The 15,407-nt window shown below is 36.0% G+C and overlaps 1 protein-coding gene across 6 annotated transcripts in view; it reads left to right on the plus strand.

The window, feature by feature from the left end:
• The window catches only part of LOC150110589 (TBC1 domain family member 19), a 476,985-nt gene that overhangs the window by 170,766 nt on the left and 290,812 nt on the right, over positions 1-15,407 (plus strand). For all 6 annotated transcript variants that reach the window (XM_090395037.1, XM_090395020.1, XM_090395012.1 and 3 more), the window contains exon 8: positions 1,729-1,789. In XM_090395037.1, coding sequence (XP_090251163.1) covers positions 1,729-1,789 — 61 coding nt within the window. The remainder of the gene's footprint in view (positions 1-1,728; positions 1,790-15,407) is intronic.

Consider the following 15,407-nt stretch of genomic DNA (forward strand, 5'->3'; position numbering starts at 1 on the left):
CAATCTATACTGCCATAATTAAAATTGCCCATAATAATTACCCTTCCTCTGTTCACTAATCCAAATTGTTTATACATTTCTTCATCACTACCCTCCACATTCCCAGACCTATGGCAACATCCAGCTAAATATGTCTTTCTGTCAACCTCCACGCTATACCACACTACCTCTTAACTAGTGTCACTATTTTCCTCTTTCATGTCTACCTTACGTGGAATTAATTTCCCTGCTATCATTAGCAGCAATACTCCCCCTCTCTTCTTGCCCTTTCTATCCTTGCAAAAATACTGTATCCTTCCATTTCTTTTCTTGTTACGTTATCATCTTCATTCAACCATGTTTCCCTTATTCCAATGATTTTTGGGCGAATAAACTCGATCACCGAAACCCATTTTATCCCCCTTATTTCTGATACTTCTATCATTTGTAAACAAACATTAGTTCATTTTAGATCGATAACCAGTCCTATCCAAGCCATTGGTTGGTTGTGATTTCCCCACCACACCTTCCCTTGCTCAATCACCTTTATTACCACTTACCACATATATCTGCTCAATCTGAACTTCTCCCCCCACATTTCAATATACTTCATCTCCATACATACATTGGCTGCTACTTTCAACATCCACTCTCCCTACAACTTTAATCCTTTCTTAGTGCTGTCCATAATCCATTAAACATCCAACATGATGTCTGCCCATCACTTAAGCCTTAACACACAGACAGTACCAACTGTTTTACTCGCTTACTCCTCGTATCCAACACCTCACTTAGTCTTCATTCTTCCTACAGGAAAACAAACCTTGTTCTCCTTCTCATTCAGCACACCTCAAGTAATCGAATCTCTGTACTATATGTTTCGCATTATTTTATGTCTTAAAATACATGTAGCAGTTGTTATGCTACACTGTTATGTTGCGAATAATTTATAAGTATATAGATATTTAATTAATTAAACATAAAAGGAACCTAACGTCTACTCGTAAATTCTACTTGCACATTCAACTCCGACCAAAAGGAAGCCATCCTAAACTTGTGATAACAAAGAACTTATTTTTTCTCAGCAGGGATTTCAACCCAGTTTTTCAGGGAGGGGTGGGTGGGAACTATTCTTTGATATATAGAATACTAGTGCCATAAGTTTTTTCTACATTTCATCTATGAAGTTAAAAAGACAACTAGATAACACATGACTTAATTTTCATGGCTTGCAACTTGTTTATATTTTATTTATTTAGGTGACTTTTGCTGTATGACTTAACTACATTTTGTTATTAAATTAAGGGAATAAAAATCCCTTATTATTTTACAGCCAGTATGTGAAACTCTAAGATCAAAAACTATGATCTAAGAGTTTCATGCCGACGAACTATCGGCGAATCCAAGCATAAGTGACCACCTGGTAGTACCACATCAAGGCAACTCGAAGCAAAGGCAGAGCAAGCTCCCTCATTATCCTTGATATTTTCTCATAATGTAAAAACACACAGCTCCTAGGAGATGTAATACTGCTTTACATTATGAGGAGAGGTCACTATGCAAACCAGTTTCAACCTTTTTTGAGGTCTCATCAGTGAGTAGCTAGACCTGGATGATATCAAAGTTTAAGTGAAAAGAACTTACTGGTTGTAAAACAATAAGGGATTTTTATCCCCTTAATTTAATTAACTTCGCCAGAAAAAAATAGCTGTTTGACTTTTCATCTTACATTTCGTTATGTTATCTTAGGTATACAAATGTGTGGGGCCAGATAAAATTATCACTCAAGGCAAAGGATCTTCAACAGCTGGTATGTAGTAAGCATTTTGTCTTTCTTGTTGATTCTAGTATTCATCCTTTCTTATTCATCAAGACATCCTAGTAATGCAGATTGATGAATATTTTGATTAATGTTTTTGACCTTAGTCATTAAAATGATAACAGAATACTTCCTGAAGAAGGTGCTCTCCAGATAGTATCTGAAAATATTGCATGCAAGAAATTTCACATTACCTGATTAATATGCATATGGAATCTTTTGAAAATATAGGGATTCAAAAATGCTATCCTAATCCCAAATTCTTGATATTTTCCTCATTTGGCCTGCTCTACTGAAACTATTCCTTGATGTGTTCGGCCACTGAACAAAACAGATTATCATTCTCTGCATACAATAAAAAATTTAACACTGGAGGATATTTTACATTCTGCTTCTCATCTTTATACTGTTCAGAAGCATGTTGTTAGATCCTGAATGAGAAAATTTCGAGAAGAAATTATTCATTCAGGATTTAACATGCAAAAAAATTAACAACTAAAGGAGATGCCTGCACTTCAGCAGAAAATAGAGAAAACTTTTTTACTGTATGTGAAAGTATATATTCCTTTGTATGTAAATTACTAAGATCTTATTTAACCAGAGATCAAAGTGAGAATTTGTATCATAATATAGTATTTGTGTAAGGAAAATATTTAGTTCATTAAGATATCCAGTGTATTGTAAGTTTCCAGACAATTTTAAGTAACAGTCCAAAGGTTGCGTGCTAGCCACCCAGATCGACGTAATGCCGGGGGCAATAACATACGTGGAAGATGACGCAGGCACGCTTTCCAAGAACAGCACTCTAACAGCAAAGGATCAACTTGGGGGCATAAAATAAAGAGTGTCGTGCAGAAAAGATACAGAGAATATAAGGAGATGCACTGCATATCTCGCTCCCTCTCTTGTTCCTGGTTGCTGCTTGTGATTTTGACTGGTGGCTCGTGAGAGTCGTGCGTAGGTGTTGCGATGTAGAACAGCGGGCCTTTTCCTGAAGATGCCTAAGAAATTCCACTCAGAGCCGTTCGTGAATTATTGGCCCTGCAGAATCGTGCTAATCGCTGGATGTCCCATTGGAAAGAGTGGAGAAAGTCCCCTAAGATGTGGCAACAAATACTTTCGTATCCGGTAGCAGAATTCAAGGACAGCATGAGCTCATCACCTGACACAGACGGAATAAGCAGAAGGTAACCATACCACATGGAAGCGACATATTGTCCGGAACAGAATCGGTAATGTAGAATATTTAATTGTATGTTTCAGAATTGTTAGAGGAAGAAAAAACGTGTGTAAGCATAAAGTATGGACAATTAATAGAGGACTTTAGTAAGAATTCCTTTTTGAAAATAACTAGTAACCTTAGCAGAGATTGTCTGGAGGCAGTTATATTATTGAATGAGATTGAACCTGATAAAATGAAACGAGTATTACTGAAAGCTTTTAATTGAAAATCTTAAGAATGTGTATATGTGTAACTTAAGAATAACTTGAGGAAAGAGATTACACATTATGCAATGTGATATAGCATTTTGAACTAACTTAGCGGGAACTGATTTTATTTAGCATGTACTGATTTCTTTAGCATTGAATATATGTTACCTTTTAACTGTAAAATATTTGATTTCCCAATAAACATTTTATTACATATGCCTGAGTTATGCCTGATTGTGAGGACAAATTACCACTTATAAAAATAGAACCTTAGCAGGAAGAATTTAGAAGTTATATAACTATAGATTTCAGGTCACAACTGAAAAGTACCAGAAATCTATATAATTTTAACAAAGAGTAAAATAATGTGTGTATGCCTTAAGATCTAGGATTATTTCCCTGAGCAATAATCTTTTCTGTTATAGGATACTGGCTGGCACAGCATAATACAAATTTTGCCAGTATCTGAAGAGGAAATAACCCTAGATAGAAATAAGACAGGCTAGACAGTACAATAGATAATAGCAGATATTGAGATAATAAAGAAAGAAAATAGTAGATAGTAACAATGTTGTCATAAAAGTCCTCAAACACAGAGTATATGGCATATCTAGTGAGAACAAAAAAGAAACAGGAATTGACTTATTTTAGACAAGTTCTTATAAAATATTGAAAGAGTTTGAGAAAAGTCTGAAAAAGAATCTTGGAGAAGAACAAGTTAGGGTTTCAGGCCTGATAGAGGTTAAGTTTTAAAAGAGGTAAACCATGAGTAGACATATCGGTACACAATATATAATGGAAAACACTCACATAGAAAGATTATTTATTAGTATAATTTTCGCCTGTGTGTCACAGGCATCTTCAGTACATTAACCTTCCTACCGGCTAGGACGTCTATAGACGTCCAACTAAATCTGGATAAGATTCAGCCCACCTGTTTAAAGAACCTGGATAAGAAGTGCAATTTGACTGTTATGTCCATTAGAAGGTGTGATAAACCCTCACGCTGAAGAGAAAGGTTAATCGGATTATCTCCCGTTCGTAGCTGCCTCTCAGTTGCCTATAACAAGAAACAGACTTTCTTGTTCCATGCTGGTGAACTGGATTTTAGTTATATATGATAGACTAAAAATAGAGAAATTATTTATATTTTCGTTTTCTCTTTTTATTGTACAATACAATTTTAATTTCTGGACAAAATAAAGGTCTTGCATAATATCAGAAAGGAAAGAAAAATCTGGTGCCCTGAGTGTAAAACTGCTTTGTGTGTTTACCCTTGCTTCAAGGTGTTCCACGCTGTTCAAGAATTTTAAATTCTGAACAGTATGAAATAAAAAATGTTTGTTTTCAAGGCCATCAAAACAGTCCTTTTCAGGACTACAAATATTGATAGAGGGATACCCGAATGCACTGTTTCTTTTTCATCTTGAAGACTAATTTTTAAGTTCTTTTTATGACAGAGAAACTGGAAGGAGTATTCCAGGTAAAGTATTTCATCAAAACAATAAAAAATAATGAAATAAAATCTACTTTATATATATATAAAATGATAAGCTTTTTTATGTCATGTTTATCGAAACGTTTTGAAACTCAGGGGCTACCCTGAGTGTTGAGTCATTAGAATTCAGGGGCTGAACCCCCTTTCGAGTTATCACAATTGAAGGAGAACTGGTCTACCATACCGGAACACGGGGGGTTGGGCATACCCCCCTAGTTAATAAATGAAATATATAAATAATAACGGGAACATTTTCACCTTGCCAACACTCAAAATTGATGTGATATGGGTTCCAAATTTCTTGTTTCGGAGATATATATATATATATTACAAAGTTTTGTAATAAAAATTTCTGCTACAATGAAGTTTGGCAAAATCAACAATATTATTACCACCTTATTTCTGTTTCTCGTGTGGGAGAAAAACGGTAAAATGTCACTCTTATAATTATATGAGATGTTATAATGGCAAAAATAGTAAGAAAATAGTCATTTGCAGTTTCTCTTCAAAACACAAAGAAAGAACATTGTAAATTCAGCCAGTGGAAAAGAAAATACTACATATTTTTCTCCTGTTAACTGATTTTTTTTCTTATAGTTCAAAGAAGAAATCACTGCATATAACATGAAGTCTGCAGGAGGGAAAAAAATCTGGAAATTGGTTACATTATAACGAATAGAGAAATCATGTCAGAAAAATTATTCACGTATGATTCTAATCTCAGCAGACATAACATTTTCTTCTAGATTAGATATCTAAAGTAACTGAACCTTTGCTACTATTTTACACTAAAATGAATGGGTATGTTCCCCAAGTAATTTACGTTTGTAACAGCTGTCTTGCGAACAATTTATGAAATAAATTATCTGAAATATCCGCAGATTGCTTAGGTCTATATCCCCCCCGCAAAAAAAAGAAGATTATGAAACGCATATGCACCTTTTCTTTGAAAATAATTCAAATCCTCTTTTTCAAGATAATTGTATGATTTAATTTCTAATTTTTGATAATAAAAGTGAAACTGATCATTATAAATTAAGCAATTATTTTGGCATAAATAATGTATAAGCATGTAAACGAAATATCAGTATTTCTGTTAGAATATAGGTAATCAACAATCGAAAAGGAAACAAGACATTCTTGACATATTCTGCACTACAGCCTGGGGCACTTTAGTGTTCTCCCTTTTCTTCTCAATAGCACTGAGAGTAATAAGCCTTCAACTTTTCCTCCAGCTAAGAGGATATTACCAAGTATTTAGAAGACGTAGATTATTTCAGAAATAGCTTCCAGCAGCAGAAAAAGTAATATTTAGATTTTTTTAAAAGAAAAACAAACACAAATAATACTACTGAACTTTCTTTTGTGTGGTATGCATATAAACAATTTTGCATGGTGAAAATATAGCATATTATTTCTAAAATTTCACATAATTTCAGCGGGCAGTAGAACAGCTGGTTTTAGATTGCAACTAAATAGAACAGAATTAGAAGTTTCACAATACAATCTGATTGCCGTATATCTTTTGTCAAAATGGTAAAATGAAGTAATTGATTTTGAATGCTGTCTAGAAAAGCTTTCAAACCTGTGAATTTTAGGAGAGGATAAGGTGGTGGTGGTGGGGGAAAGCATTAGAAAATCTTCAAAATGAAAAAGGATTTTGAATCATTCCGTATATGATATTTTTCACATTATATTTTCAACATATCTACGAGGATGTGCACTAGATATTATCGTAATATGCATAATACAATAAATAAATAAATGACGAAGGCGAAGAATCACTGCTAAAATATCATTGGATATAAATTTTTGATACCAAAAAGACACACAATCGGAAACCGAGTAATGCAATGTAGCATTTTAACATTTTTTTTTTATTTTGTCTTTATGAATAACAAAAAATCGTTTCTAAAACTGAAATGTGATGATCCATATAATGCTATTTCGCTAGAAACGAAAGAAAAAGGACATATTTATTTCAATAAATATTGTTTAAAAATATAAATATTTGACATAATATTTTCAAAGCAAGCATTTGAAAATTCTGAAATTCGAAAAAAAATTATTCAATTATTATACGTAAAGTGAAAGATCAATCAGTGCAACTCTTCCGGTGCACTGATTTGTAGAATTACCAAGTATTTATAAGACGTAGATTATTTCAGAAATAGCTTCCAGCAGCAGAAGAAGTAATATTTAGATTTTTTTAAAAGAAAAACAAACACAAATAATACTACTGAACTTTCTTTTGTGTGGTATGCATATAAACAATTTTGCATGGTGAAAATATAGCATATTATTTCTAAAATTTCACATAATTTCAGCGGGTAGTAGAACAGCTGGTTTTAGATTGCAAATAAATAGAACAGATTTAGAAGCTTCACGATACAATCTGATTGCCGTATATCTTTTGTCAAAATGGTAAAATTAAGTAATTGATTTTGAATGCTGTCTAGAAAAGCTTTCAAACCTGTATAGAAATTTAGAGTAGTTATGCAATTCAGTTCCAGGAGAGAATAAGGGGGGGGGGGGGAAGCATTAGAAAATCTTCAAAATGAGCAAAAATGTTGAATCATTCCGTATATGATATTTTTCACATTATATTTTCAACATATCTACGAGGTTATGCACTAGATATTATCGTAATATGCATAATACAAATAAATAAATAAATGACGAAGGGGAAGAATCACTGCTAAAATATCATTGGATATAAATTTTTGATACCAAAAAGACACAATCAGAAACCGAGTAAGGCAATTTAGCATTTTAAAATTTTTTTTATTTTGTCTTTATGAATAACAAAAAATCGTTTCTAAATCTGAAATGTGATGATCCATATAATGCTATTTCGCTAGAAACGAAAGAAAAAGGACATATTTATTTCAATAAATATTATTTAAAAATATAAATATTTGACATAATATTTTCAAAGCAAACATTTGAAAATTTTAAAATTCGAAAAAAAATTATTCAATTATTATACGTAAAGTGAAAGAACAATCAGTGCATCTCTTCCGGTGCACTGATTTGTAGAATAAAATACACCACATTCACTATCACTAAATAGATTCATTGCAAAAGCTGATCAGTGGGCATTTCAGGATTGATTTTTTTTTCGCATATGTGAAATTGGTTTCAATTTTTGGGAAGAGACACAATAAATCATTTTAGAGGCAAGAAAGGTCAAATAACTCAGGACAGTAAATGAAATTCTAAGCAACACAATAGATGTAAAGACAGGGGGATGGGACACAAAGGTCACTCAGCAACAGTTAATCCACTAATGCTATAGAATAGCCGTAACGAGATTAACGGCGGAGGAAGGTAATGGCATGATAAAAGGTAGAATGCCGAAGAAGTTTTGATTCATGAAAAAAGCTAGGGAGTGTTGAATATTTCATCCACACCGGCCGGTTGGGAGGTTAAGCTCAAAATTAAACACTAACTGACAATTCCAAAAAGTGCCACCTAAGTAGCTGGTGTAAGATAACTAAAAAGGTCAATAACTTTCCTAAAAAAAAAAAAAAAAAATTAATACAATAAAAAGTTAGGAAAGATTAGCTGATTTGTAAAGTACTATCTCCCATAAAGGGGATAAACGTAAGCCGTCGGATCTGTTTAAGTTAGGAGAATGAAGTAGAGTTTCACATGTTTCTTTATAAAGGCGTTCCATGAGAAACTGACTTTTGTGAAGAACTCTTGTCTTTCTCCAATGAACTCTAGTGAAGATGGCATGTTCAGAAAGTCCAGACTTTTCAGGGTTTTTTTTCATAACATAGACAGGAGTATTCGATCCTTATCCCAAAACACAGCCAACAGATTACGTTTTGAATGTGCACAAATTCTTTTTCATGCCAAGCGTCCTCATCCTAATCTTTCTTACTCTGAGTTTAAAGCATTGAAATCACTGAAGAATAACAATAATTTAATAATTACGAAAGCTGATAAGGGGAAGGCTATAGTGATTCAAGAGATAGGAAGGAATATGAGAGAAAAATGTCTCTTTTACTTCGCGACTATTCAACTTATAGGCCTCTTACATCAGATCCTACCTGGAGTCAATTGAAGAGACTTAATTCTCTTATAGATAATGTATCTACATGGAATGAAGATCAAAAGAAAAAACTTAAAACCTTCTTCGGTCGTCCACCTAGATTGTATGGTCTTCCGGAAGTTCATAAACCAGGCATTCCGTTGAGACCAGTCATAGATTGTATAGGTTGCCCCACTTACAAAATCTCAAAATTTTTATCAAATTTACTCTCCTCTTCCACTAGAAAAACTGATACTTATATAAAAAATACTTTGGATTTCAAAAATAAAATTTCAGATCTTCATTTGGACGTTTCTGATATCATGATCAGTTTAGATGTTGTTTCTTTATTTACAAATGTGCCTCTTTCGGAAAGTATTGAAATACTACAACAGGAATTTCCTTCGGACATTGTAAGCGTATTTGATTTTGTAATAAATTCTGGTTATTTTTCCTTTAAAAATAAGTTGTATCAACAAATTGAAGGAACAGCAATGGGTAATCCTCTTTCTCCTGCTATCTCCAATTTTTTATGGAACATTTTGAACAACGTATCTTTGACAATATTTCTCCCAGACCTACGCATTGGTTCAGATATGTCGATGACATTTTTGCTGTATGGAATGGCTCTTCTGATGAACTTCAACAATTTCTCACTAAGTTAAACGCATTTCATCCTAGGATCAAGTTTACCCTAGAAGTAGAATCAAATAAGCAGTTAGCCATTTTAGATCTTCTAATTCTTCGCCAACCAGATGGTAACCTACATTTCTCAGTTTATAGAAAGAAGACTCATACAGGCCATTATATCCATGCGGAATCTCATCACCGTCCCAGTCAAAAGGCAGGAACTATTAAAACACTGGTTCATCGGGCCCACTCCTTTTGTTCTACAGACGATCTTTTACAGAAAGAACTACAATACATAACTTCTTCCTTTCTATCTAATGGTTATAAGAATTGCTTCATTAACACGTTCGCTGCCACGCTACTTTGGCATGGTCTGTTCCCCTACGCCGAGCAGTTTTACTTCTTCAAGGTCAGTACGATAATCTCGTTACCGGAGGTAAACGTCCTACGAGTATACTCGTAGTTGGCTTGTACAGAGCATATACGGTCTATGACAATACACAGTTTTGATGCTAGCCCCACAAGCCAAGGATTTTCACTTCTTCAAGGTCACTACAATAATCTCGTTCCCGGCGATAAGCGTCATACGAGTATACTCGTAGCTGGCTTGTGAAGCAGGTTTCCCCACTATGAGTATACTCGTAGTTGGCAGCGAACGTGTTAAAAGAACTTTGAGTAGTTTTAATATGTCTTCCTCTTCAAACACAGAGGAAATAACGCGCATTACTATCCCTTATGTACTAGGCATCAGTGAACGTATAGCAAAAGTTTTAAAACCACTGAATATTTTTGTTGCCTTTCGACCATTTAGAAAAATCTCCACCTTTCTCACTTCTCCTAAGGACAAGCTTCCGCATCTTAATCATCCAGGTGTCTACCAGATTCCGTGCTCTTGTGGATTATCTTATTTCGGACAAATGGGAAGATCCGCCTCTATTCGGCTAGAAGAACACCAATCTTATATTGAATACTTTAAACCTGAAAAGTCTGGACTTTCTGAACATGCCATCTTCACTAGACACAGAGTTCATTGGAGAAAGACGAGTTCTTCACAAAAGTCAGTTTCTCATGGAACGCCTTTATAAAGAAACATGTGAAACTCTACTTCATTCTCCTAACTTAAACAGATCCGACGGCTTACGTCTATCCCCTTTATGGGAGATAGTACTTTACAAATCAGCTAATCTTTCCTAACTTTTTATTGTATTAATTTTTTAAATTTTTTTTCATTTTTTATTTTTAGGAAAGTTATTGACCTTTTTAGTTATCTTACACCAGCTACTTAGGTGGCTCTTTTTGGAATTGTCAGTTAGTGTTTAATTTTGAGCTTAATGTACTGAAGATGCCTGTGACACACAGGCGAAAATTATACTAATAAATAATCTTTCTGCGTGAGTTTTTTCCATTATATATTGTGTACTGATAGAGGTTGTTGAGATCAGATCACAGTCACTTTACCACATACAGTTGTGAAATTGTAAGAATATAACAGGGATCTATACTCAAGTTTTGTAATTCTCAAAAAAAAACATGAGGCAGGGTCCCAAGCGAAAAGAGATTTTTAAAGATGGTAAAATTATATAAAATAAATGGAATTATATTAAGCAATGCATAGTTTGTATTTAAGCTGTAGGTCAGTAGTTGGAATCATAGGAAGTACACCAAAGATGGTTTGATGTAAAATTAGGTATGAGATAAAGGCACACACTATCTCATCACTTATTTCATATTTACGAATTTAGGGACACAAAACATACGTGTTGAAATGTTTTTGGAATTAATGTTGAATCAATTTTTTATATATATATATATATATATATATTTTTAAAAATTTTTTTTTCAACTTAAAAATTAATTAACGGTGTAGATTTAATTTACCAGTATAGAGTGCCAGAGCACTCTATACTGTAGCTTGGTTCCCTGTACATATTTATCCTTCTGATGATGACCTCAGTACAGAGTTAGAAATGTCAAGTGTTATTTTATTAATAATTAGTAAAATAATCATTTCAACACGTGTTTTGTGTCCCTAAATTCATAAATATGAATGCTGATCACTGTGTAAACTTAAAAGAAAGAGTCATCAGTTATTTATCATCTATATTATTATTATTATTATTATTATTCAGGCCTCCAAGGAGTCAAAAGACTCATCGAGGGAGGTCCTTCCTAAGACATAAAGTCTGTCAAGACTCATCGAGGGGAGGTCCCCCCCCCTGAGAAACACAAAGTCTATCATACCACTCTTTAAACTCACTGACCGTTCTCGCTCCCACCACTCCATCAGGCAATGCATTCCACGGCTCAACCACCCTGCACACAAAGAAACCACTCCTTACCCTCTTGCTCACAGTTTCCTTTCGTAACTTCCAGGGATGGCCTCTTGTCATCACTCCTTCCCGCTGTTCAACCAAGCGAAAGAACTCCCCAGTGTCAACCCTGTAACCACCTCTCAACAGTTTAAAAGTCTCAATCATATCACCTCTCCTTCTTCTATCCACCAAACTCTGCAGTCCACATTCTCTCAGCCGATCCTCATAACTATCCCAGTACAGTCCTGAAACTATCTTTGTCATCGTTCTTTGTATCCTTTCCACAGTTAATTTATCCCCTTCAAATCCTGGGGACCAAATCTGAGAACAATAGTCCAATTGTGATCTGATCAGAGACTTATACAACGGAATGATAAACCTCTTATCTCTGCAGGTCAGTGTCCTTCTCATAATAGCAGCAATCCTCTGTGTTACCTTCACCACCTTTGCAATATGTCCCCTAAACTTCAGGTTTCTATCAATCATCAACCCCAGATCTCTTGTCTCCCCTACTTCCTCCAGTATAACTCCTCCCATAGAGTATGCAGCATACCATCGATGTTTCCCAAACCTCAAGACCTTACATTTTGCTGCATTAAACTGACACTCCCCATTCATATGCCCATCTATCTAGCTTATTTAAATCCTCTTGCAGGGCTACCACATCTGCACTATTACTAATAATCCTTCCCAGCTTTGCATCATCCGCAAACAACTGAATATCCCCCTGCAATCCACTGGCTATGTCATTGATATAAAGGTTAAACAATATAGGTCCTAGTACTGAGCCCTGTGGGACCCCACTTGTAACCCTCTGCCTCCTGGAAACTGCTCCACCATACACAACTCTCTGATACCTATCAGACAGCCAATCCTGAATCCAGTTGACCAATCTGACATCCAGACCCATGTGCTGCAACTTAAATATCAGCTTATCATGTGGCACCCTGTCAAATGCCTTCGCCAAGTCTAAGAAAATTGCAGTATATGCCTTTCCCTCATCTAATGTTCTTGAAACGTTATTATAAAAGGCTAGCATATTGCTAAAACAAGAGCGTCCTTTCATAAATCCATGTTGATTCTCACAGATAACATTACCCTCATCTGCCCAGTGCTGTATACGGTCCCTCACTACCTTCTCCAAGATCTTAACAACTACTGATGACACACAGACTGGTCTATAATTAGACACTTCCAGTCTGTTACCACCCTTATGCAATGGCACTATCTTACCTTCCTTCCATTCCCTGGGCACCTTTGCCAAAGCCAGACTTTCATTGAAAAGCCACGTTAAAGGCACTGTCAATTCCCTAGCACATTCTCTCAAAACTCGTGGTGAAATACCATCTAGTCCCACAGCTTTACTGACATCCAGAGTACTCAGTATCTGAAATACACTCTCCTCCTGTACCTCCATACCTCGAACCAGTCCTATCCCTCTAGCATTAAAACTGACTCCTCTAGGATGAAATACTCCAATAAAGTGTTCATTGAACAATTCCACTATGTCCTCTGCATCAGTCACTCTATTCCCATTTTTATCCCACAATATCATTCTTCCACAGTCATTTCTCCTCCTACTGGCCACATAGCTAAAAAATTCCCTAGGATTTTCTTTGGATCTTAGGGCTAATCTCCTCTCATATTCCAGTTTCGCTTTCCTTACCACACTAGTCACTTTTCTGGCCTGTGTGTTATATTTCTCATGCATCTCTTCACCTGTCTCCTTATATCTCTTCCATATCCTCTTTTTCGCATGCAATTCCTGTTTAATATTGTTTGTCATCCACTTTACTCCAAATTGCGTCCTCTTCTTCACTCATGGTATACAACTTACCATTGCTGATAACAAATATTCTTTTACAATTTCCCACACACTAGTGATATCCCGGCCTTCCAATTCCTGCCTCCATGAAACGTCCCGAAGTTGACATCTAAGACTATTATAATCACCTGCCTTATAATTCCACATAAGTTCTTTGATACTCCTGCATGTCTATTCATTTTCCAAGTCAACATCATATGGTTACTCTCTCCAACTGGTGGGAGAGACATCAAACTCAGTTATTATCAACTCTTCTGATGCTATAACCAAATCCAAAACTTTTGAACCTCTTGTTCCCTCTGTTACATGTTGCCTAAGACATTTGTCCCTCAAAAATTCTAGAAATTCCATTCCCCTATTGCTACATGCATCTTCCTCTCTCCAATTTATACTACTGAAGTTAAAATCTCCCATAACAATCATTCTTCTTGCACTTGCCAAACTTAGCTGTCTAAACATCTCCTGGTCCCCATCCTCTGTGCTCCTGGGTCTGTAGCAACACCCCCACTAAATATCCTGTCTTGCCTACCTCTACCTCACACCATACGCTCTCAAAATCATTTGTCTCACTTCCTTCCAAATTCTCCACTCTTAGAGGACATAGGTCATCACTTATCATAAGCAGTACCCCACCACCACGCTTTCCCCTCCTATCCTGACGAAAAATGCTATACCCAGCGACTTCTATTCCTGTTGTTATATCCCCTTCTGTCAACCACGTCTCAGTGATCGCAATAATTTTTGGCCAGGCTGATGCTATCTGCACCACCAAATCCTCTCCCTTATTCCGGATACTCCTGGCATTAGTATAAAGCATATAAATGCCATTGTTTCTATACCCAGCATTATCCCTTCTAGACTCCACTGGGCTCAGTGTTACCTGACATTGTCTCCCTTCTCCCAAGTATCCATCCCACAAGAGGCCACCCCTGCTATCATCCTCCCTGGGAAACACTGACTCGTTCAGAACAGCAATCTCTCCAGATGCCTACGTCCTTCCTCATTCAAATGTAAATGTTCTCTCGCATACAATTCCTCTCTTTCCTCAAACGCACTTCAAGCATCCACATATACCAGTCCTCTCTTGTCACACATTCTCGCTATTATGCCATTCAATATCACCGCTCTTATGCTCAGCTCATCATTATCATACCTAGGCAACACGCACACTAATTTTCCTCTCTCTGTCTTCTTCCGTACAGTCTCAAGCAAAAATATCATATCTCTTGCTGCCCGACTTACACCACTCAAGTCATTCGTTCCTACCATCACAATCATCTCATCCACCCTTTCACCTCTCTTAATTGCCATAGCCACCCTTTCTATTGTTCTTCCTGGCAAACACTCCTCACGCATCCTATCTTGAACACCACGGATCATTGAGTCGCCATACATTATACCTCTTACCATTCCCTCGCTCCTATTGTTTCCGTTCTCTCCTCTTCTTTCATTCCCATACCTCTCTCTTCTACTGTTTCCATTGTCTCCTCTTCTAGCACTCCGATACATCTCTCTCATTCCCTCTCTCCTACTGTTTCCATTTTCTCCACTTCCATATCCCTCTCTCATTCTGTCTCTCCTACTACTGTTTCCATCCTCTCGTCTTTTAGCATTCCCATACCTCTCTCTCATTCCATCTCTCCTACTGTTTCCATTCTCTCCTCTTCTAGCACTTCCATATCTCTCTCTCATTCCGTCTCTCCTACTGTTTCCATCCTCTCGTCTGCTAGCATTCCCATACCTCTCTCTCATTCCCTCTCTTCTACTGTTTCCATTCTCTCCTCTTCTAGCACCCCCATACCTCTCACTCATACTCCCTAAATTCTCTATCTCTCCTACTCCGATTCGCCTTGCATTTATCTCTTCCATTCGCC

The sequence above is a fragment of the Typopeltis vanoorti genome, chromosome 1, assembly GCF_054136105.1.
Source record: "Typopeltis vanoorti isolate ZY-2024b chromosome 1, IOZ_Tvanoo_1.0, whole genome shotgun sequence".
NCBI lineage: Eukaryota > Metazoa > Arthropoda > Arachnida > Uropygi > Thelyphonidae > Typopeltis > Typopeltis vanoorti.